At 39.8% G+C, this 25,298-nt stretch overlaps 1 protein-coding gene across 1 annotated transcript in view; it reads right to left on the reverse strand.

The window, feature by feature from the left end:
- SERINC5 (serine incorporator 5) overlaps positions 1 to 25,298 on the reverse strand; it is a 53,622-nt gene extending 28,324 nt beyond the window's left edge. The window contains exons 1-4 of the mRNA XM_070743248.1: positions 24,843 to 25,298; positions 8,873 to 9,040; positions 1,804 to 1,982; positions 1,530 to 1,612 (exon numbers count right to left, since the gene is read on the reverse strand). Of these exons, the coding sequence (XP_070599349.1) occupies positions 1,530 to 1,612; positions 1,804 to 1,982; positions 8,873 to 9,040; positions 24,843 to 24,869 (457 nt within the window). The 5' untranslated portion in view covers positions 24,870 to 25,298. The remainder of the gene's footprint in view (positions 1 to 1,529; positions 1,613 to 1,803; positions 1,983 to 8,872; positions 9,041 to 24,842) is intronic.

Here is a 25,298-nt window from a genome sequence, read left to right on the forward strand (position 1 = left end):
GCGAGTGAGCAAGAAAGAGAACAAGAGAGAGAGAAAGAAAGCAAGAGAGAGAGAAAGAAAGCAAGAGAGAGAGAGAGAGAACAAGAGAAAGAAAACAAGAGAGAGAGCAAGAGAGAGAGAGAGCAAGAGAGAGAAAGAAAGAAAGAAAGAGAGAGCGAGAGAGGGAGGGAAGGAGAGAGAGAAAAAGACATAGAGGGAGGTAAGGAGGGAGAGAAAGAGAGCAAAAAAGAGAGGAAGGAAGGAAAAGAAAGAAAGAGGGATGGAGAGAGAGAAAGAAAGAGGAAGGGAGAGACAGATAATTTTTTTCTCCAAACTTTTTTTAGCTCCCCCCACCCCACCCCGCTCAATGTGCCCCAGGGTTTCGTAAATGTAAAAAATGTGCCGCGGCTCAAAAAAGGTTGAAAATCACTGGTCTAAAGTACAGATGCCCACTTCTGTACATTTTTGTGGAAAGAAATTGGACTGGTGTAAAAAGGCACCGGTCTATGGCTGTTTCTCTCAACAGCTGCAATGGTTGTGAAAGACTGAATTTTAAATGAATGTAACAAACCTGTATATAATGTTAAAAATGTATTAGAAAGCATACCATTTGGTAAGCTGTAGCTCACTTTTATCAGCTGCATATATTAGCTAGATTGACACAGAATTTCAGTTAGAGTAAAGTGGAAGTGAAGAAGAAAAAGGATGGTTATGAATAAATAAATTATATGTGAGTTATATTACAAGTACCTTATCAATTAACAATTATAATGGGTTAATTATATGATGGTTAAAGTTTTCATTGTCTAAGCCTTTTGATGTCTGTGAATGAAGAAATCTGTTGCTCAGTGGTGCTACCGTGATTTCCCAAAAATAAGACACTGTCTTATATTAATTTTTGCTCCAAAAGTTGTGCTACGTCTTATTTTCGGGGGGCGTCTTATATTTCTCAAATAAGACAAATTCACAGGCAGAAAAGCTGACACCCGCAAAGAAAGTGTACCGTACGGTGCACTGATTACGGTACCTGTCAGTATGGCACCCACACACATATACAATGGCACTTATATGGTACAACAGTATACTCCCGCTATTGCAGCTTCCGGCCACCAGAGGAACTACAGTCTACGCACTGTAGTGGAGACTGTAATGGCAGTGAGACAGCAGCAGACTGTGTCTGCTGTACTGGACGGTACAAAGCGCTGGAAGGGGCCAGCAGGGGACGCCACATTATTACGGTACCGCTATGAACAGCTTTGAATGGTACCGTATGTTTTTCCACTGTAGCGTATGTAAACTTGACTACGCCTTATTTTCGGGGGGTGCCTTGTATTAGCATTCTGCAAAACCTCTGACATGCCTTACTTTCGGGGTACGTCTTATTTTCGGGGGAAAGGGTATTAAAGATTCTGTTTTTCCAAAACTGTCATTTTACAAGTGCCAAATAATTCTTCCAGATCTTTTCCTACAATCTATCACCTATAAAATGATACCTGTATATATTAGACTGTGGAGAAAAACATATGAGAGTTTTTAAAAAAAACATGTACCTTTAAGGAAGGTATCTTGATCTGGAATGAAAAAGGCTCCTGAGCACATTGCTGCCAAGATTAGAAGTTTAATAAACCAAAATCTGGAAAACAAAAGAATAGACAGGAAAAAGAAAAGAAATAGAATTACTGACCAAAGAAAAAATGTGGAAAGTATATATCAGTAGAACAAATAAAGAAGAGATAACTTATGTCATTACATTGGTGAAGAAATTCAATTGTTTAGGATTGAGTACCATACCAAAACTTCAGTTAAAAAATCCATCTAGCTTACCCATTGTGGACGTAGGCACGACAGCTTTTGCTACTGTTGATTTTAATTGTGAACAAAAAGAAGATGAAAAAGAAAAATGCCGTTCCAAAACATACTCGATAAACCGCAGAGTAGCCCACCAGCTTCTCACAGGAGTCACCTGCTTGAATATGTTGACACACTGTTTCATAAAAATAAATCTGAAATGAACAATGAAGTACTGTAAATAAGATGCAGGTAACTATGTACGATGACAACTATATTCAGCAGTTTGGAGATACAATTGTGTTACTTGCAAATCTATGAAGCTAACATTTATTTTACTTATATACAAAATTTGGAAACTGTTGTGGTTAGCTCTGGCCCAGCTCCTGCCCCAAGGACTGTGGATGTGGGGGAGACATCCACATGCTGCAGGCCTGTTTTGCCCCCCCCCCCTGGTGGAATCTGATGATGAAGGCTCCTCTGACCAAGAAGACACGAGTGACAGGGAGGAGGAGAGTGTGGCAGACAGCTCAGAAGGAGATCAATTATCTAGCTCCTCCTTGGATTCAGAACAAGAGTTAATGATACAGCCATGCATGCGGAGAGCGATGCATAGGCAACAACAACTGAGAGATTATTATCAAAGAAAATGAGGCCACCTGTGGTTGGGTGGGGCTGTGGTGATTAGTGAGGCTGCTATAAATAGCAGCCTGTGGGTTTGGCCATTGTGGAGGATTATCTGATTGTTGTGTTTCATGACTGCTTTACTGACTTCGACCTTTGTGTGCTGATTTTTCCCCGCTTTGAAACTAAACCAGGGCAAAGTGTGTGTCACTTTGTGAAAGAAGAAGGACTGTGAATTGCCTCACAGCTGCAAGCTAAGTATCTCAGAACTGATAAGGGACTTGTACGAATTACCAGTTTGTTTGGAGACCAGTGCTCTTTGCTATACCAAAAATGGGCTTAGTTTATGTGAATTTTCATTATAAAGAACATTGTTTTGAATTTTCAAACGTGTGTGTGTCTGAACGTTCTACCTGTGAATTTTTGGGAGGAGTCTACCAGAGAGCCCAACAGAACAAAAACCATGCTGCTTCTTCATTTGCGTTTTCAAGCAATTCAGTTCTGATTCATACAATGTACTTTTTCATCAATAATACAACATCACTGAAAACTATGAAGGCAAAACATGTCTTTTGGATGTAAGTTGCCAACCTTTGCTATGCAAGTGGTCCTTGCTTAACAGACACTCCTTCAATAACTGTTTGGATTTACAACGGTGCTGAATGGGTTCTATTTATGACTGGTTCTCAAAGTTCTGGCTGTTGCAGAGCAGCAAATCAATGGCCATTTGATTGCAATTTACCATCTTTTCCACCGTCTTACCACAAAGTCAACAAGGAATCGATCAGAAAGTTGGAGGTCACAATCACATGAAGTTATCATTTGATAATCCACATTTAATGACAGTAAACAGGGACTGGCAGGGATGCCTTTGCTAAGTCACATAGTTATACGATGGTGCATTTTGCACCTGCATTGTAGCAAGAGAAATTCCAGTCCTAATACCGTTAAATATTGTTGTTAAATAATGACTATTTGCAAAGCAAATTTGAATGATTAGAAGGCCGTTAAAAGATTGCGGCAGTAAAATAGCAGAAAAGTGGGAAAATTCCAACCCTCTCCTCACTTGCTTAAATATTTGCTTTTGAGGCCACACTTTATTCCACAGAAAAAGATCAACAAGTCGCCATTTTGGTCTCAAGCTCACCACACTAATTTGCAGCTACACTCAGAAAACACCTTAAAAGCACATTTCCACATTCTTGGTTACATCCTAGGGCTGTGCCTCCTATGAAAATTTGTACCCACCCTCTCACAAATGGAACAGTCTATAAATAGAGGCACTGATATAGAAATATGCAGACATACATGCACACACACCCATTTACAGTTAAATAAAAACGTCTCTATATCTTCATAGGGAGGGAGTTCTGAAGGTAGCAACTGAGTTGAACATTAACATAGCTGGGTATTTTTCCTTTCCTTTCTTTTTTGGCTATAAACAGAGAAAACCCTTCCCAGCTCAAAACATTTTTCCATGCTTAAATTCTGTTTGCAGAAAAACCTGACAGGGTATAAAGAAAAATAACAGAGAACATAAATTTAACTTAAACTAAGTGCAAACTAAAAAAATATAGAAGGTGTCATGGCCAGTTAATGATAGAATGAAATGTAACGTTGTAAATTAAAAGTACTTTAGTACTTTTTTATATATATAAGGCAGCAGCTCCAAACTTTGACCTCCTTGCCTCCCTAAATGTAAAAGAAGTTCTGTGAGCAGAGAGCTGGCACAGTAAATTGTAATGGTTAATGTGTCAGATGAGGGTGGGAGAACGCATTCAGACCCATCCTCGAATAAAGCTCATTGGTTTGGAACCCATATCGCATCTCAGACATTAACACCATTGAAAATGTCCAAAGATACTTCACCAGAAGAGCCCTTCACTCCTCCACTCGAAATAGAATACCCTACGAGACTAGACTTTCAATCCTGGGCCTAGAAAGCCTAGAACTAAGACGCCTTAAACAAGATCTAAGTACAGTGATCCCCCGCTCGTTGCGAGGGTTCCGTTCCAGGACCCCCCGCAACGAGCGGGTTTTCGCGAAGTAGCGCTGCGGAAGTAAAAACACCATCTGCGCATGTGCAGATGGTGTTTTTACTCCCGCAGCGCTAGCGAGGAGCCGAAGATTGGGGGCGGCGCGGCTGTTTTAAAATGTCGCCGCCGGCATGGGGGGCTTCCTAGCAGCCCCCCAAACCCGGGTTGGGGGTCCGGGGGGTGCTGGCAAGCCCCCCAAGCCGGCGGCGACATTTTAAAACAGCCGCGCCGCCCCCAATCTTCGGCTCCTCGCTAGCGGGCAGGCAGGTGGCGGACAAGCCGTTCGCTGGCGCTGGCTGTCGCCGCTTTCGAGCTGAGTCCCGGAGCGAATTCGCTTCAGGACTCAGCTCAAAAGCGCCGACAGCCAGCGCCAGCGAACGGCTTCTCCGCGCTGGCTGTCGCCGCTTTCGAGCTGAGTCCTGGAGCGAATTCGCTTCAGGACTCAGCTCGAAAGCGGCGAGAATGAACGGCGTGGGCGGGCGAAGGGCGGGCGGCAGCGAGGAGTTTGCGTGGGTGGTGGGGAAACTCCTTGCTGATGCCCGCTGCTCGCCCTCCCGCCAGCAAGAGGGGGAAGACCCAGGGAAGCCGCCCAGCAGCTGATCTGCCGGGCGCCATCTACGCATGCGTGCCCATAGAAAAAAAGGGCACACATGCGCAGATGGTGTTTTGACTTCCGGGTTGAAAAATCGCAAATTACCCTGTTCGCAATGGTCGGGGACGCAATAACCGGGGTATTACTGTATTGCCCACAAAATCATATGCTGCAACCAGTGTTCCCTCTAATATTTTTTGGGGGTGGGCGGAAAAGTATAGTGTCTGAGCTGCAGTCCCTTCGGGACTGGGCAGCACAGAAATATTAAATAAACAAACAAACAAACAAACAAATAAAAAAAAAACCCACCCTGTTTTGCCTCAGAGAATTTCAAAATAAAATACTGTACTGTGTGTCCATAACAGTGAGCTCATAATAGGGCAACTCTATCAATATCAAAATGCCACTTAAATAGTTGAGCTAGTTTCAAACTAGATTTTGATTTTCTTTCTCTCTTCCTTACTCCCATTCTTTTTCTTTCTCTTTTCCTTCCTCTCTTTTTTCTATCTGTTTCTCTCTCTTCCTCTCTCTCTCCTTCCCTCTCACTATTTCCCTCTCGGCTTCTGGGCAGGTTTGAAAAACTCTGAGTTGATGATGATTTTTAAGTGAGCGATTGCTCACTGCTCAGCTTAGAGGGAACTATGGCTGCAACGTCCTGCCTGTCGGCGACTACTTCAGCTTCAACCACAACAACACAAGAGCACACAACAGATTTAAACTTAATATTAAGCGCTCCAAACTTGACTGTAAAAAATATGACTTCAGTAACCGAGTTGTCGAAGCGTGGAACTCATTACCGGACTCCATAGTGTCATCCCCAAACCCCCAACACTTTACCCTTAGATTATGTACAGTTGACCTATCCAGATTCCTAAGAGGTCAGTAAGGGGCGAGTACAAGTGCACTAGAGTGCCTTCTGTCCCCTGTCCTATTACTCTCCTATATCACCTATACCTTTCTTCTATTCCTATATCTCTTCTTCTGTAATACTTTATGTTCTATTACTATATCTTCTTTTCTATTCTTTCTTAGATATATTTTACTATGAGTATCTCCTCTATAACCTTCATCATGTATTTTTCTATGTGTATATATATACATACCCACTAAAACCCTCATTGTGTATTGGACAAAATAAATAAATAAATAAAAAAATTAAATTAAAATAAAATAAAATAAAATAAATGAGGCTCAGTGGGTGAGTTTAGAACACTGTTGCTGAAGTTTAACAATCTGAAAATGTGTTGACGTCAACTTTCAGGATTCCTCGGTCAGCATGCTTTATTGAATAAGGAAACAAAACCATGGGTACTTTCATTCACAATTTTCAAAATTATGTATGCCTACTAACAGCCCAAATGATTTTATAGTAAGCATCAATTATATGGAGCACAATGAAGAAAAAATACTGAATGAAATGAAAATTTAAAAAAGACTGGATGGAAAGGCAAAATTTAGACGCATTTCCATTCATCTTAGACAGCGCTAGCAACTTATGAATTTGAGAAAGTATACTGATCCAAACTGTTTTAATATCTGAAAACATTTTTTTAGTATGATAAATCAGGAACACAGCTAATTCTTTATTAATCTTTTTCAGATACAGAATCCTACCACAGTAATACCAAATTTAATTGATCAGGAATAAAATTATCAGTTTTCTCACGAGAAGATCTGCCCAGGACAAAGGAATGAAATCTATTTTTGCTTATTCTGCACTCTCCCCTCTCACTCACATATACACCTTTCTTTGCTTAATCTCTCTGCTCTATGAGCTGCCAGGAAGGCTTGCCAGAGATCTTTTCAAAATCCTGGCTCAGAGGTCTTCAAACTTAGCAACTTTAAGACTTGTGGGCTGGAGAATTCTGAGAGTTGAAGTCCATAAGTCTTAAAGTTGCCAGGTTTGTGGACCCCTGTCCTAGCTACATACAGTCTCTAATGCTTCAAACTTTACTTCTCAGCACTAAACAGAGAAAATATACTAACTATAAACATATATTATTATCAAAAGCACACACACACACCCAAATGCTGGATGGATATGCAGCATGGGAAGATGGCAGAAAACCAAACATTCAAAATCAACACAGTAAAATTATATACATATATAAACCAAGGACGGGCACTAGTAAACTATGCTACTTTTCATGAGAAATCAATAGCACACTGCTTCACCAGCAGCATTTATGAACAAGGCTGTTTGCACAATCTGGTAAGCTTGGCTCACAGTTTTTTACAGAAAAACGAATGCAGCAATTTTAGTAGATACTGACTGTAGAAAAACTTATCCATTGGTTCTAGAATAGATGCATCAAATTTACTGATGAAGTCCATAGAAATGATTGAATATACAGTTTCAGTAGCTAAGGAGGAATCCTCCTGTAGGAAACTGGTGGAGGATGAGACACATTGGTGTGGGACGGGATTGCACAACAGGCAAACCAGAACTCTGTTTTTCCGAACTTCTGGTTTGTCCATTTTTCGCACTCTGGGGCTTCAGGGAAGGTTCCTTGAAGCTTTTGGAGGGCAAAATGACCTTCCCAAGGCTGAAAATCAGGTGGCTAGCATGTACATGCGCACTGGAGCTGACACAGGGCACCGTCTGGCGTGCCCTCTGATATGGCTCCGTGTGCCAATTGTAGCATGTGTGCCATAGATTCGCCATCACAGGGCTATAAACTTTGGAACTAGAACACAAATAGCTTGGGGGCTATCTGCCATAACCGGTTGCTAAAGAACTATTTGTAAAATAAAGACTACCTGTATTGATGTTATTTTAATGGTTGATTGAGAGCTGATTGATATAAGATGGGCAGCTATATAAATGCTTTAAATAAATTAAAGCAATAATTTGACTGGAAGGAGACTACAGTGTTCCCTTGATTTTTGCGAGTTCGAACTTTGCGAATAGCCTAAGCCACGGTTTTTAAAAAAATATTAATTAAAAAATACTTCACGGGTTTTTTTCTATACCACGGTTTTTCCTCCCCAATGACATCATACGTCATCGCCAAACTAATAATTTTTGCAAATAAATAACAAAAAATAATAATTATTGTTAATAAATAATTATATTTATAAATATCAGGATCACTAAGTGTCTTATTCAACGGTGAGTGCCAGTAATAATGATGAGTAAATGGTTGTTAAGGGAATGGGAAATGGTAATTTAGGGGTTTAAAGTGCCAAGGGATGGCTTGTGATACTGTCCATAGCCAAAAATGATGTATTTACTTCCGCATCTCTACTTTGCGGAAATTCGACTTTCGCGGGCAGTCTCAGAACACATCCCCTGCGAAAATCGAGGGAACACTGTATTTCAAAAAATAATGTGCAGCAGAAACTAAATTATTACAATCTTAGAGGAATGGAAAGCAGACAAGAGCTCCAAGAAAGGATTCATTTGCATCCTCTCATTCAAAGCAGCCAAACACTCAAATTTCAGAGAGCAATAGGTTTTTTTTAATCTTTGAGGGAAACAGTTATCCATTGTATGGCTCTTCCTACTCCTCAACTTTCAAAGGGAAATACAGGATGAGATATTTGGCAACACAGTTTGGGGTCCTTCAAAATGTCTGAAAGAGTTTATTATAACTGCATATGAATATATGTTCTCTCACACGCACACATGTAAAACTGTAATGCTAAAATACAACATAAATCATGAGAACAGTTCAGTGTTCATCATTAAGCCTTCCAAAATTTTACAAAACTCAAGTCTAATATAAAATGGTTCATTCGATAAGATCCCTTCAAATTTCAAAAATATCTTCTTTTCCTTCAAAAACAAATTCCAGGACTTCCCTTTTTACTACCTGGATCCCCAGGAATTAAATGTTTTTACAGTACTTACATGTTCTTTCATTTGCTTTGCTACAGTTTCTGACATCATGATGCAAGAGATGAGAGACACCAAGATGAAGTACAAGGCATACATAAAACGGGTGCTAGTCGATTGTTTTATCTTTGGGCAACAACTGCAGCAAAGGGAACATGCAGCAGTACCACAGCAACAGGCCAACTACAGGAGTAAAAAAGAGAAAAACATCACTTTAATTTGACATAGTGAAATAATAGCAAAATCTGTTCTAATTCCTATTCCGTACATTAGTAACTTTTCTTTCTCTTTTCTCAAAAATCTTTAATAGAAAAATATCCTGAGCATTAAAAAAATGTAATATCTTTTTTGATAAAAGAAAATCCTAGATTAACATTTTTTTTAAAAAAGCAATAGAATGTCTCAGAAAGAGTGATACATCGGCAAATAGAATAGAATAGAATAGAATAGAATTTTATTGGCCAAGTGTGATTGGACCATACAAGGAATTTGTCTTGGTGCATATGCTCTCAGTGTACATAAAAGAAAAGGATACATTTGTCAAGAATCATGTGGTACAACACTTAATGATTGTCATAGGGGGTCAAATAAGCAATGAAGAAACAAACAATATTAATAAAAATCTTAGTATACAAGCAACAAGTTACAGTCATACAGTCCTAAGTGGGAGAAATGGGTGATAGGAATGATGAGAAAAAAACTAGTAGAAATAGTAGTGCAGATTTAGTAAAAAGTTTGACTGTGTTGAGGGAATTATTTGTTTAGTAGAGTGATGGAGTTCGGGAAACAACTGTTCTTGTGTCTAGTTGTCTTGGTGTGCAGGGCTTTTGAGGGTAGAAGTTGAAACAGTTTGTATCCAGGATGCGAGGGGTCAGTAAATATTTTCACCGCCCTCTTTTTGACACGTGCAGGGAGGGAAAGGGCAAACAGTGATATTTATATATGGGCTCATAAAACACCATCCAAATGATGGTGTCTTCGAGTCTTCGGAGAGGGCCGGCATACAAGTCTAATAAATTATTATTATTATTATTATTATTATTATTATTATTATTATTATTATTATTAAAATAGTATGGTTCTATATCAGGCTGAGATAGAATTACACACTTGAATTCTTTTTCTGATCTATCTTGGTCTATATCAGTGCTTCTCAATTAGTGGGGCACATCCTCTTGGGGGGGGGCGCGTAGCAATGCCAGCGGGGCGCATGACCCTGGGGAACGTGCTTTTTCTTTGCCCCAGGGTGTAGGACATGCATCCTATCTGACACTTGTACTGGTATCTACGTTGCATTCCTCGGCGTTGTGTCCAGGTCGGCCCGTTCTAAAACAAAACGTCTCGTGAGTTCAATCAAACTTCTCAAGCTCAGGAGACATTTTCTTTTAGAAAGAAATTATTAATTCCATCCCCCATCTGAGAATGATATATAGGCTAAGGAGGCCTTGTTTGTGTAAATGCTGTTTTGTATTTATGACTCAGAAAATTCCATCAAGGATTTGACTGATCAAAACAAAAATCAGGAAGTTTGTGTCCTTTGTGCTAAACATCTAAAACCAAGCAACAATTGACTCATTACCTTCCAGAATGCTTTTAATTCAATGCAGTATACAGTATTATGTTTTTTTAATAGGTATTGCATTGGCATCCTTCAGTCTTGAAAAACTTGGCTGCAGAAAATATGACTACAGCAACAGAGTAATAATCAATGCCTGGAACTCACTACCTGACTCTGTTGTTGCTTCCCCCAACCCCAAAATCTTCAACCTTAAATGATCGACTGTTGACCTCTCCCCTTTTCTAAGAGATCTGTAAGGGGCGTGCATAAGCGCACTATTGTGCCTACTGTCCCTGTCCTTCTGTCCTATTAATCTTTTTTTAATCATCTCTTTATACTTTGTTATGTTAATACAAACTATAATTCTATACTTGTATGACAAATATATAAAAATAAATAAATAAATAAATAAATAAATAAATAAATAAATAAATAAATAAATAAATAAATAAATAAATAAATAAATAAATACTCTTGACTCTCCAGAGCACGATGCCTCGGTAGGTTAGTATGGAGGATAGACAGTAGATTCCCCCCTCTCCACGTCTCTGAAATAATCCAATGGAATGGCAAAGCCAATACAATTGGTTCCAGCTACGTCGCAGGAGTTATCAAAATGTGGCTGTACACAGTCATGGGTAAACATGAAAAATATTATTCTTAAAATTGTTCATGCAAATGATGTCCTATCTCACTTGGCATCCAGCAGTAATCCCAGGCAAGATGAACAACAGTGGAGAGAAACACTGCATAATTTATACAAACTGGATATTAAAATACAGCTTAAGAAGAAAGTCACACCCTGCAATCTTTATTTTTCTCTGAATGCCTACAGAAACTGGGATTCTGCTCCAGGGTTTCTTAAAACCAGTCTTTCAAGAGCAGGCTATTGCCAAGTTTGCTGAAACTGAACAAATTCCTGTCTGATGAAGGATCTGAACCTTGATTTGCTAAACCAAGTTTGCTACTAGTAATCTGAAATGATTCAATCTCTTTTTAAAAAAAATAAAGGTGAACCTTTTATGATGCTGCAATATCTAAATATTAAATAGACATTTCATTTACAAAACTTCATTTTCAGAAAACAAAACTTATATGTGAGAGCCATGCCTGCTAAAATAAGCATGACTTTATCTACATAAACACTTGCCTTTCATAGGTATAAAGGCCCCCATGTGAGCATCTCATACTCATATTCATGTGTGTACACACTAATTTACATCAATGTTGATTAGGAAAAACAGAAAAAGCTTAAAATATTTTTTCCAAAGCAAAAGAAACTACACAATAACAGCAAGCATGCAACAATTTATTTTCCCCCCCTTTGTACTAGAATGAACAGATCTGGTGTGTTTTCTGTTTCCCCATCTCATGTTTTCTGTGAAGAATAAAAACAGTTTTTTCACACCATTGTTAGCAAAAAAAAAAAAATACAGTACCTTGTAGCCTTTCTCTATCCCAAATGCATCTGCAAATTTAGTGTTCAGTGAGAATGTATGGAATCTTGCCTCGATTTATAAGTTTATTGGGTCATCTTTCAAAGTTACAATGGCACTGAAAAAAGTGACTTACGACCATTTTTCACACTTATGACTGTTGCATTATCCACGTGGTCATGTGACTTACATTCAGATGCTTGACAACTGCCTCACATTTACGACCATTGCAGTGTTCCAAAGTCATGTGATCACCTTTTGCAACCTTCTCACAAGCAAAGCCAATTGGGAAGCCAGATTCACTTAACAACCAATTTATTAGTTTAACAACTGTAGTGACTCACTTAACAATTGTGGGAAGAAATGTCGTAAAATGGGGCAGAACTCGCTAAACAAATTTGTCACTTAGCAACACATTTTGGGCTCAACTGGGTTCATAAGTCGAGGGCTACCTGTATTATATCTAATGAAGAAAGAAAGGAAGGAGACTCTACTAAGGTTGGCCAGAGGATTTCAAAAAGAAAAGGCTGTAAAATACAGCAACATTATCTAGAATATCAGAAGGAGGAGAGAACAGCCTGCTCTTTTCTCCCATAATAGAAACTTGGTTTATTGCTTTCAAATATTCTATTTATTCACCGGTTGAGCCAGGACATTTATCCACATTTTAACTAAGGTAAATTTAAGCAACACCCTTATGCAGCAAAAGACACACTCCTTTCTTCTGGGCCGTATGGCTACCCTCCTTGCCTTTCGTCAGGCATGGGGGAATTGAAATTTAACTTCCCCCTAGGCTTATAGAATTTATACATGGTATGCTTGTATGTATGAGTGGTTCTTTAAATTGGGGTTTTAAAAATTATTTTTAATATTAGATTTGTTTTCATTCTCTTTTCATTGTTGTTAGCCGCCCCGAGTCTTCGGAGAGGGGCAGCATACAAATCTGATAAACAAATAAATAAATAAATAAATAAATGAGGCCAAAATAAGGCCGAAATAGATCTATCCTAGTCTCCCTTAATTTTCACATTTCGGCCTTGTTCTGGTCTCATCAGCTAGCCACACCCTTCCTTACTGGGATTCGATCTGGCAGCTTCTGCCTTGTAAGGCAGAGAATTAACAGTTGAGCCACCAGGCCTGATCCCTCCAGCTCTGTACCAGGGAGGGGCTATATATCTCAGGGGATGCCACAAAGAAGAAGGAGTCAAACTATTCTCCAAACACCTGAGGGTAGAACAAGAAGCAATGGGTGGAAACTAAACAAGGAAAGAAGCCACTTAGAACTAAGGAGAAATTTCCTGACAGATAATAACAGCAATAATAATAATAATTATACAGTGATCCCTCGATTTTCGCGGTCTCGATTTTCGCGAAACGCCATACCACAGTTTTTCAAAAAATAATAATTAAAAAATACTCCACGGGTTTTTTTCTATACCACGGTTTTTCCCACCCGATGACATCATACGTCATCACCAAGAGTCACTTCTCTCTCCCTTTCTCTTCCTTTTTCTCTATCGTTTCTACCCCTTACTCTTTCTTTCTCTCCCTCCTTCATTCAATTTTCTCTCCCTCCCTCCCTTTTTCTCTCTTTCCTTTCTCTCCCTCCCTCCCTGTGCCTGCCCTGCACCACCCAACAGGGACGGACAGCCCCCGATCGTCGGTTCATCGCCCCCCCCACAGAGGGAGATCGGGCTGCGTGGGCAGTGGATCCGCGTCCCCAGCTTGGATTCCCCTCCCGGCGGCATTGGGCTGCCCTGCATCGCTCACGCGCTCGACTGCGGTGGCTGCTTTGGCGGGGAAGGAGGAGTTTGGGGAGAAGATGAAGGCAGCAGGCAGCAGCTGAGGCGAAGCGAGGCAAAGGCGGCGAGGAGCGGCGAATAACAGAGCAGCTCGCGCCCGGTGGAGTCTCTTCTCCCCAGCCAAAGGAGGAATGGCTTCTGTGTGTAACATATTTTCGCTGATAAGGAAAAGGATCGGTCTGGTGGGGGCGGCGAATCCACCTCCCCAGCCACCGGAGGGAGACTGGGCTGGTGGGGGCGGCGAATCCACCTCCCCAGCCACCGGAGGGAGATCGGGCTGGTGGGGGCGGCGAATCTACCTCCCCAGCCGGGCAGAGGGAAATCGGGCGGGCGGGCGGGCGGGGGGCAGCCAAAAATTGTGTTTTTACTTCCGCACCGCTATATCGCGGAAAATCGATTTTCGCGGGAGGTCTTGGAACGTAACCCCCGCGAAAATCGAGGGATCACTGTAATAACAACAACAACAACAACAACAACAATAACAACAACAAGAAGAAGAAGACAACAACAGAGTTGGAAGGGACCTTGGAGGTCTTCTAGTCCAACCCCCTGCTTAGGCTCAGGGAGTTGGAACAGCTTGCCTCCAGAAGTTGTGAATGTTCCAACACTGGAATTTTTAAAGAAGATGTTAGATAACCATGTCTGAAGTGGAGTAGGGTCTGCTACCTAAGAAGAGAGTTGGATTAGAAGACCTCCAAGGTCCCTTCCAAGTTTTCTATTCTATTCTATTCTATTCTACTCTACTCATATGCACCACTCTAGAAGCAGCTGCTTATCTGCTTTTAGCAGAACCCACCCTTTCCGACTGTGATTTTCAATATATGAAAATTACAAAAATGAACGAGACATCAAAAAATGGAAATACCATAGTAGATAGGCAAAAACTAACAAGAGTAATAAAATAAAATAACCATCTGAAGATATCTGGCATTCCTTAAGGAGGCATTATGGTTGTATTCCTTTATAAAAACAGAGTTAAAGATCAGAGTTTTTGTTAACATCAGAAATAAAAAACCACTAAACTCCATGGAGAGGAATGTACATATAATAGTCTAAAAATATCAGGTTTCAGATTAAAATAAAACAAAATCAAAAGCTAGTTTAGGTTTACATATGAAGCATAACTATTTAAAAATGATCAAATTATGAATTTAGAAACATTTAAAACGTTTTCGTTGCTGGGTTTCTTTTTTAAACATAAGCATGTATCTCAACTCAAAATTAAATCCCACTAATTCAGTAAAGTTACATTTATTTAATGTAAGATTGGTATAGTACTATGAAAATCCACAAAATGAGCCCACACACAATGCTAAGCTATGATATGCCCAACAGCCTAAAAATTAAGAAAATCAATAAAACATGCTTCAATTACTAAACAATTTAAATATGTGGTAAATGCTTATTCCATCTGAATGGATGTGACAACAGAATAATCAACAACCATGCATTATAAAGTCTGGTAATCTGTATTCATGTAATATACTAAACAAAAAAAATAATACATCATATTAAAATTTGATGCACTATACTGTACATAGCTAAGCAGAATAGTGAATGTTGGTATGCTACCTTCTGAAAAGTACCCTTAATTGAACTGAAATGTATTATATTTGTTACTTCACATTTAAGGTAATTTTGGAAGAATTTCATGTTGTAAATGAGACATTGATGTATTTTTTTTCATGAGGTTTGTACTGAAGTGAAGGGATGAATCATAATCTAACGTAGTCCGATCACCGTGGATCATAATAGTTATTATTTCTGAATAATCTTGTATTAAAAATAAAATTTCAATATATTTTGGCCATTGACATCAGGTGCAACTGATAGGATATGTAATTATTATTCTACATACCAAATTCCTTCCCCTATTTAGAAACATAGAAGACTGATGGCAGAAAAAGAACTCATGGTCCATCTAGTCTGCCCTTATACTATTTCCTGTATTTTATCTTACAATGGATATATGTTTATCCCAGGCATGTTTAAATTCAGTTACTGTGGATTTACCAACCATGTCTGCTGGAAGGTAAATATTTCTGGTATTTATGGTATTACCATTTAATATGGTAGTTCTGCGTTATTTTTTTTGGCAGTCTATTTGAGTACTATGCATCTCATCTCCACAAATATTTTGCTTAGAATGTTATACGTTTCAGAGATGTAAACTAATTTTTGAAGCTATTCTTAATACAAGCAGCAGAAATAAATTAGTTGTTCAATGGCATTAAGTTACATCCTACACCAAGTGATGGCGAACCTTTTTCTGCTTGGGTGCCAAAAGGGTGCATGTACATGTCTGCCCACACCTATAATGCAATGATCTCCTCCCACTGCACGCACAACCCCCCTGCGCTGTCCCCCTGCACATGCGCGCATGCCTCACTGAAGCATCCAAACTTCCCGTTGGGCCATTTGTCACCCTTCCCAGGTGTCAGGAAAGCCTCCGGAATCTGTGCATGATGATTTGTTGATGTTAGGTGTCCGTTTTAGGTCTTGAGATATGATAGAACCTAGGAATTTGAAGGTATCTACTGTTGATACTGTGTTGTCTAGTATTTTAAGAGGTGCAAGTATGGGTGGGTTTCGCCTAAAGGCTACCACCATTTCTACGGTTTTGAATGTGTTCAGTTCTAGATTGTTCCAGTTGCACCACAAGGTTAGTTGTTCAACCTCCCAGTCTGTATGCAGATTGTCTCGAATGAGACCAATGACTGTTGTATCATCTGCAAACTTCAGTAGTTTAACTGATGGATTGTTTGAGATGCAGCCATTGGTATAGAGAGAGAAAAGAAGTGGGCAGAGCATACATCCTTGGGGGGAATATGTTAATTGTATAGATTATTATTATTATTATTATTATTATTATTATTATTATTATTATTAATTAGATTTGTATGCCATCCCTCTCTGAAGACTCGGGGCGGCTCACAACAGTAATAAAAAACAGTATAACAATGGGACAAATCTAATAATAAAATATATAAAAACCCCAACAATTAAAAACCACACAGCACATACATACCAAACGTGAAATATAATAAGCCTGGGGGAGATGTCTTAGTCCCCCCATGCCTGGCGATATAGGTGGGTCTTAAGTAACTTGCGAAAGACAAGGAGGATGGGGGCCATTCTAATCTCTGGGGGGAGTTGATTCCAGAGGGACAGCGCCGCCACAGAGAAGGCTCTTCCCCCGGGGCCCGCCAAACAACATTGTTTGGTCGACGGGACCCGGAGAAGGCCAACTCTGTGGGACCTTATCGGCCGCTGGGATTCGTGCGGTAGAAGGCAGTTAGTTAATCTATCAAAACCTGCCAAACCAAAATTAATTTATGATTGAGAATTACCTTACATTTACAAGCTTTTGACTAAAGGGCTACTTGGAGAAGATTCTTGTTCTCAACAGGTGACCAGGCAATAGGTATATTTCGGCCTAAGTACAGGTCTCTGTTTTTCTCATCACTGAATTGAGTCTTGACGGATAGGTCACAATGTCTGTCAAGATTCTTCTGAATTTTGAATCTGTCTTCCAAGGTGTTGGCAATTCCCCCAAATTTGGTGTTGCCTGTGAATTTGATGAGTTCCCATTCTATCTAGGTACCAAATAGGCAGTACCTGGTTCAACAGTTGATGTCTAGGATCTAGATGTTCTAGTGCTGTAATGGCAAACCTATGGCACGTGTGCCACAGGTGGCACACAGAGCCATATTGTAGGGCACGTGACACTTTGCCCTGTGTCAGCTCTCCAGCGCCATGTGGGCTCTGGCCACTGATTTTTGGCCTTGGGAAAGTCCGTTTCGCCCTCTGGATGCTTCAGAGAAGTTTCCCCAAGCCCTGGAGTCAAAAAAATTCCCCAACAGACAAACTGGAAATTCAGAAAAATGAACTTTTGGTTTGCTATTGCATTGTTTTTTGCATGATGGAGGGTTCAGGGAAGCTTCCTGAAACCCCGGAGTGCAAAAAACAGGACAACGGCAAACCGGAAGTCCGTTCTCTGAACTTCCAGTTTCACATTTGAGCATTTTTTTCACCTACCATGCATGCAGGGGGGGGGGACAGGATGGGACAGCACGGGGGAGTGTGCATGCATGGGGGGGGGGGAGGGAAGGGGTGTGCACACATGCACACAAGCTAACACACCCACACCCACTGTTTTGGCATGTGAACAAAAAAAGGTTCGCCATCACTGACCTAGTGGAAAACCAGAGAAGTATAAGTCTGTAGCGTGCTACAGCTGCCTAAAAAACCAATACCTCCCTGCATTAACAGAGGGATAGCCTCAAGATCACAAGAAGTGATAATACATCATAGCTATCTTCCAATAGCTATATGGGACTGTCACTGGGAGGAGGTTTCAACTTATTCTCCAAAGCACCTGACTACAGGGCAAGAAGTAACTGATGGAAAAGTTGTTAAAGAGTGACCCAATCTAGATTTAAAGAGAAAATTCCTAGGAACTATTAATCAATGAAACAGCTTGCCTCCTGGAGTTCTGGGTGTCTATTGCTGGAGGCCTTCAAAAAAAGATTGGACAGTCTTTGTCTGGGATGCAATAAGGTCTCCGACCTTGGGTAAGGGATTGGACTAAAAGATCTCCAAAGTTCCTTCTATCTAAGCTTTTGAATCTAATATAAAGATGCTATTACAGTAATGATTATGAGGACCAGTCGTAAGTCATTTTTTTCTTCCTAGATCACTCAAAATGGCTAGTTGTTGCCACCAAGCTAGGAAATTGATTCATTCATAGGATCAATTGTTTTAAAAAATGAAAAACAATATATTGTATACAAACTTTTAAACAACAGCTGGTCTATACTATCCAGAACCCATTTTTTTTGTCAAACAGCAGCAAGCCCTAAAATATTTAACTACAATTTACAAAAATAGGAGGACCACATATTTTGAGTACTAACATCTGTCTAAACTTTTAGTTGGCTTATTTCTTAATACTACAGATTGGCATTCTGCCTTTAAACCATTCTTCTTCAACCTAGTATTTCTCCAACTTAGCCAATTCTCAAGATGCACTGGAATTCTAAATCTTGAGTCCCGGAACATTTGGAATGCTTAACTTGAGGGAGACTTTTTATTTTGGTCAAGATTGGAGAAAACTATACAGTAGTTAATTTAAGAGTACTGTATAAGCAATGCTAAGAACTGCAGAACATCATAGAAAACCACAAAAAAATTGGAGAGGAGAATACATTTTATTTGCTGTTGCTAAGAATATTTCTTAAAAATTATATGGCATATACACATGTTCAGAACTAAAAAAAGAAACTGAACTATTCTCTTCATGTAATATAAATGTATAATAAAATTTCCTTACTAAAACTCACCACAGAAATTTTCCTCTGTTCAGTTCCTACTAAAAAAGTGCTAAATTTTATTAGAAAGTGTTGCAGTAATTTGAATTTTATACTAATTAAATAGGACCTCAAAGTTAGCAAGCTTATAGTTTATTTTTAAAGAAAATATGTAAGACAAGATGTAATATAAATAAAAATATAGTCACACAGACAATCTTGTATCTACATTACACTTATATGCAATGACTCCTGGAAAAAAATAAAATGTTTTCCACTGCAGCTGCTTTATTTAAGACAGAGGTCAAATTTTAGTCTCTTGAGAGGCTCTATAGAAAAGCCACATGTAAATTCCTGTTTCCTGTGAAATGTAAGCAAAACAAGCAAAAACAAATCACTGCTGTTCAAGTAATAGGGCAGTTATTTCTCTTTCAAAGCAGAAAAAAAATATTTTTTTCTTAATCTAGGAATTTAGTTCACTCCCATCGGAGGGCAGATCTGTCACTGAAAATAACACCTAAAGCCACATTATGGTTTGTCTGGTCTAGCACAATGGCTGAATCCAATACTGGCTTATTCATGAATGTTTGGTAAACAAATCAAGCTTAGCTCAGTGTGTTGGCCAAAAAAAGTAGCTAGCTTTAAATTGTTCTCTGTCATCATATGGTAGAAAAATAACGTACAGTATCTGTTATTTTTGTCAGGAAGTGGAATTTTTTTTAAAAAAAATAATATTTATTGGTTATATACAAATATATACAAAGAAACAATACAAAACAGTGTTGACAGGACAAGGTGTTGGTATCATAAGCATCTGATCATTGTTTCCAATAGGGTCGAACGAACCACATTTAACAATAACATTGAACATAAGACAACCCCTCCCCCCCCCCCCGCTGCCAATCTGCAGCTATATTTATTTTTTATTTTCCCGGCTATTCAGTCAGCGGAATCATATTTCTTAAAGTTTGCTTAATCGTTGGTCTAAAACTTCCTTTTCTAAATAGTGTGTTTAGTATTATGATTGTTATAGTTCTAATTTATTTCTATCCTAAAAAGAAAAAGAAAAAGAAAAAAGAAAAAGGGTGTCAGCGAGCAAGCAAATAAATCGTCATGTTTTGTTCTTCTTCTCTCCCCCTATTCTTGATCTTTTTATAATTTGTTTTATTGTATTTTGTTTCCCTTCCCTTCTGTAACTCTCTCCCTTTCATTGATCCAGTTGTAGAACTTGTCCCATGTGGTTATATTTTTTGTTTCCTTGTTGTCTTTCAGTTTTTGTGTTAAAGAATCATACTCGGTGCAATCGAATATTTTTTTAATCATTTTTCTGTCTGATGGTACCTCTTCCCTTTTCCAGTTTTGAGCTATTGATATTCTGCTTGCTGTTAAAATGTGTTGGATTATATAGTAATGTGGAAGTGGAAATTTAATAGTCACAAAACAGTTGTCAATACAGCTCACAATCTAACTAAGATGAAATAACGGACTCAAAAAGAAAAGAGTTGAACCTGGGTACTGCTTGAATGGGAGACCACAAGGAAATTATGGTTGTATAGCAAGGATGTCAAATTGGTGGCCTGCGGGCCGGATGCATCACATGCAGGCTACAGCCAACCCAGCTCCAAAAAGGAAAAAGTCACAAAATATCATGTGACGGCAATGCATCGCTGTGATTTTGACACCCGTGCTCTATAGGTTTGACTGACAACCATTTGATACTACTGAATATTTCTGTAGAATGTAAGATTTGTTGATTGGGGGATTTCCAAGGCAAGAAATGACAGACTAAAGATGGATCTGAAATTACAGAACTGACTACTATAGCAGAATAAAGAGCCAGCGAGTGAACTGGCTCTTCATAATTTCATGTTCAGACAAGGGCAGAATTGAGAGCACCCACAAGTGTAACAAATAGTTGCACCTCATGAGATTGCAAAACAGGAGACTCAGGTGACTTAGAATTTTGGGAGATGTGGGAATAGCCATCTGTACCTTTGAAAGGGTGCTAAATTTGCATTCTTTCTTTTCTAATTACTTTACAAGATCACTATCACTTTTACTAACCATTAATTGCTGGTTAGCTGCTTTTCAGCCATTAGGAGGAGCTTGAAAGCCCATGGTGAGTTCCTTCAATATTCAAAGAAATAAAGTTTTAACAAGACTTTTTTAAAATATTTTTTTTCTGAAAAAAACCAACAATAACAACATGTCTATGGAGATTTTATTTTTTTATTTATTTATTATTTAGATTTGTATGCCGCCCCTCTCCGCAGACTTGGGGCGGCTCACAACAAAGTGAAAAAACAATCTACAACAAATCTAAATTACTGTTTAAAAATATTTAAAAGACCCCATTTTCTAAACACACATACATACAAACATACCATTCATAAATTGTATCTGCCCGGGGGAGATGTTTCAGTTCCCCCATGCCTGACGACAGAGGTGGGTCTTAAGGAGCTTACGAAAGGAAAGGAGAGTAGGGGCAGTTCTAATCTCCGGGGGGAGTTGATTCCAGAGGGCCGCGGCCGCCACAGAGAAGGCTCTTCCCCTGGGGCCCGCCAACCGACATTGTTTAGTTGACGGGACCCGGAAAAGGCCTATTCTGTGGGACCTAATCGGTCGCTGGGATTCGTGCGGCAGCAGGCGGTCTCGGAGATCCTCAATCATCCAGATCATGTTTGACCCAAAGGTATTTTTCCAAAAGGCAACTTTTTTTTTTCATTTGAAAACATTTTGCTTCTCATTCAAAAAACAAATCACCACCCCCTCCCCCCAAAACAACTTTGGGAGAAATGTCAAAAGGATTAAAACTTTATTTTTAAGAAGTTACAAACAGACTAAATGTCCAGATAAATTTGAAATAAGGTTTTGGAATAAATTACAAAGAATACTTCCCATGGGAAAATTCTTTTGTTCTGAATTTTTAAAAGAAACTTAAGATTTTAAAAACTGGACACTCTAGAGCAGTGATGGCAAACCTTTTTCCCTTGGGTGCTGAAAAAGCATGGGCGTGCGCTATCGCACATGTGTGAGTGCCTACATCCATAATTCAATGCCTTGGGAGGGCAAAAACAGCTCCCCCCCAGAGGTCCTCTGGAGGCTGGTAATGGCCTGTTTCCCAACTTCTGGTGGGCCCAGTAGGCTTGTGTTTCACACTTCCCAGGCTCCAAGGGGCATGGGGAGGGCAAAAATGCCCTCCCCCATTACCCCGGAGGCTCTCTGGAAGCCAAAAACGCCCTTCCAGGGCATCTCTGAGAGCCAAAAATCAGCTGACCAGCACACACATGCATGTTGGAGCTGAGCTAGAGCAACAGCTAATGTGCCAGCAAATATGGCTCCATGTGCCACCCGTAGCACCCGTGTCATAGGTTCGCCATCACTGCTCTAGGAGGAACTAAATATTACAATTAAAGGAGAATACAAACCGCAAAAAAAAAAAATTGAAATAACTTACAATGACAGAATCAACCAAAATTGGACAGATTTCAGTAATGGACTAAAACATTAATTTTAATAATGTAGTATCAACAGAGACATCTGCCTCTATGTGGAAACTGTCAAAATATATTATAGAAGAGGAACAAGTTTTACTTGACAAGATTGAGACTGGATTGAAAATGGATATACAAATTACAGGCTACAAGAATGCAGTGGAAAAAGATGTTAACTGACAAAAAGAAACTGGCTGACTTAATAATTAAAAGTGATATATAAACAGTAACCCAAGATAGTGAGGTGGATAATTTTGGATTTATGAAAAAGGCTTGTTAAAAGTTGGAAGAATATCATGAGAAGGAACAAAGACAAAATGAAAATATCTTAAATTTTATGACATCATTTGAATGGATTAAATATTTAGATTGTTAGAAGTAAAAGGAAGGAATATAAAATTGGGTTATTTGACTAAGTTTAAAATATTATTTCTGATTACTTTTAAAGACTTTTGTTGATACCAGGACTGAAATGGCAATACTTTATGGATTGGAATATAGATAAACGATGGGATAGAGGAAGACAAGATCATTTGTGGAATTTTAAGAGGTGATATGTTAGTAAAATTGTTTATAGTTGTGATGAAAGTGAGAAACAACTTCTTTATATATCACCTTTTCTTCACTATACTGTATTCTTAATTTTTTTCTATTTTTCCTTTATATTCTTATTAGTTTTTATTGTTGTAATTACAATTTTTAATTAAAAATTACTGTACTACCAAAACAACTGTTCGTTGGGTTAAGACTTCTGTAGACACTTACTGGATATGAAATACACAAGATAAAAAATGCACATGGCAAGATTGTCAAGTGGACACCAAATTCTTTACAAGCTGTTACCATATGTGGTCACCAGTTGAAAGTCAAGATGCTATCAAGTTCAACCATTCTTTCATATATTAACATATTTCACATGCACAGTTAGAGAACATAAACACATATTTATGTTATGACGTATGAAAATAGGAAGAATCGGATCTAGAATATAGAATGGTGATTAGTCTCTCTTATTCTGCAGGCAGAATGAAAAATTATATAGGGGGAAAGGGTCAACTTCCTCCATCTTCAGGACAACTCTGTCAATTGCAGCATAGGAAATACAAATAATACAGAAGTAGGTGCATCTTTTTAAATAGAGATTTGCTATTCCTGGTTTTAAATTGTCAGTTTTCTTGTTTGATTCTTATTTGGAAGAGGGCATACATTTTTAACAGTACAAAGTGAAGTTTGGAGACAGTACATTTATTCATGCTTTCCTTCATCAGGCTATTACAGTAACCTAGTTTACATGTTGGATTAATACTTGCCTCATGCTTTATTTAAAGCAGCGGTGCTTTATTCAGCAAATCATAGTTCAGCAGAACATTGTAATAATACTAATACTAATACTACTACTACTAATAATAATTTATTAGATTTGTATGCCGCCCCTCTACGCAGACTCCACCCCACAGTAGAATAGTTAATTTTCTTAGGCTAAACAAATATACTGCTTAAAGAAAATAAAGGGAACACTCAAATTGCACATCCTAGAACTGAATGAATGAAATATTCTCATTGAATATTTCATTTGCACAACTATTCCATTTGCACAACAGCATGTGAAATTGACTGTCAATCAGTGTTGCTTCCTAAGTGGACAGTTTGATTTCACAGAAGTTTGATTTACTTGAAGTTCTATTCTATTTTTTAAGTGTTCCCTTTATTTTTTTGAGCAGTGTATAATACAGACATAAAAATTAAAATTGGGATTGGGTTGCATTATGACAACTGTGGATGTGACTGCAGCTAAATCATAACTATTGTTTTATCAAAAGACAGATACTGTACTAGCAGGTCTTCTTTAATCAATCCTGGATTGTTTTGCTTAAATTCCCTTGAAAGCCTCGCCGGTAATAAAGCAGGCCACACATTTTACAAACGATATAAGCAAATCGACCCAAAGAGGAAAAAACAAAGCAACATCTGAAAGGCGAGTCTGCAATCGCCAGCTTGGCCCTGATTTCCGGTTGAAACAACCAAGAGCAAAAGGCTGCCAAGCGATCCCCGACGCCCATTCAACCGTCAGGGAAAGCAATTTGCAGCGGGGAAATCAGACGAAGAGCTCCGTTCGATCTTTAGGGCGATCCCGGGATCTCCTAGAATTGCTGGGAAATCTGGTGACCGGGGGAGGGGGGGCAGGCTTCCGCCGGGAGAAGCGCAACCCGCCAGCGCATCTCCTGGCCGCCGCGAAGGCGCGGGGTTGAACGGCGTCGTGGGGCGAAAAAAAGCGCTGGCGCAGCCTCCCCCGCTAGGAGACCGCTCGCCACGAAGCCGGGCTGGAACTTAGGCTCCCTCACCCGGGGACAGAAACCCGGCGGGGCTGCGCTCGCTCGCGCCTTACCTGGCCGGCGCAGCAGCGCGCAGACATGGTCGCCGCCGACGCGCAACGCTCTCCTCGCACCTGCCTGGCACTCTTCGGGCGCCTGGCGGCCTCTCTCGGCGGCGGGCAGCGGCGGGGCTCAGAGAACGCCGAGAGCGCAGCCTGCTGTGGTGTGGCCCCGCCGCCCAGCTGTCCAGAGACTGACCCGCCGCTCGGGCGCAACCCTCGGGGCGGAGAGAGACAGCTAAGCTCCAGCCCAGCCCGAACAGTGGGATTAGGCTTCCGCTGTCGTCAGTTTGCCTCGAAGGAGCTGGATGGCTTTCCGGTGCGGGGGCCGCGTTGGAAGAGAGGGAGAGACGGGATGAGGCGGGTCGTGGAAGCCCAGCGGCAGGCCACCTGTCCGCGTTCACACGGCCAGAGACTGGAGTAGGGACTCGGGCAAAGGCGCAGGCGCGATGCCAAGGCGGCTTGGGCTTT

This window comes from Erythrolamprus reginae, chromosome 2 (genome assembly GCF_031021105.1).
Source record: "Erythrolamprus reginae isolate rEryReg1 chromosome 2, rEryReg1.hap1, whole genome shotgun sequence".
Taxonomy (NCBI): Eukaryota; Metazoa; Chordata; class Lepidosauria; order Squamata; family Dipsadidae; genus Erythrolamprus; species Erythrolamprus reginae.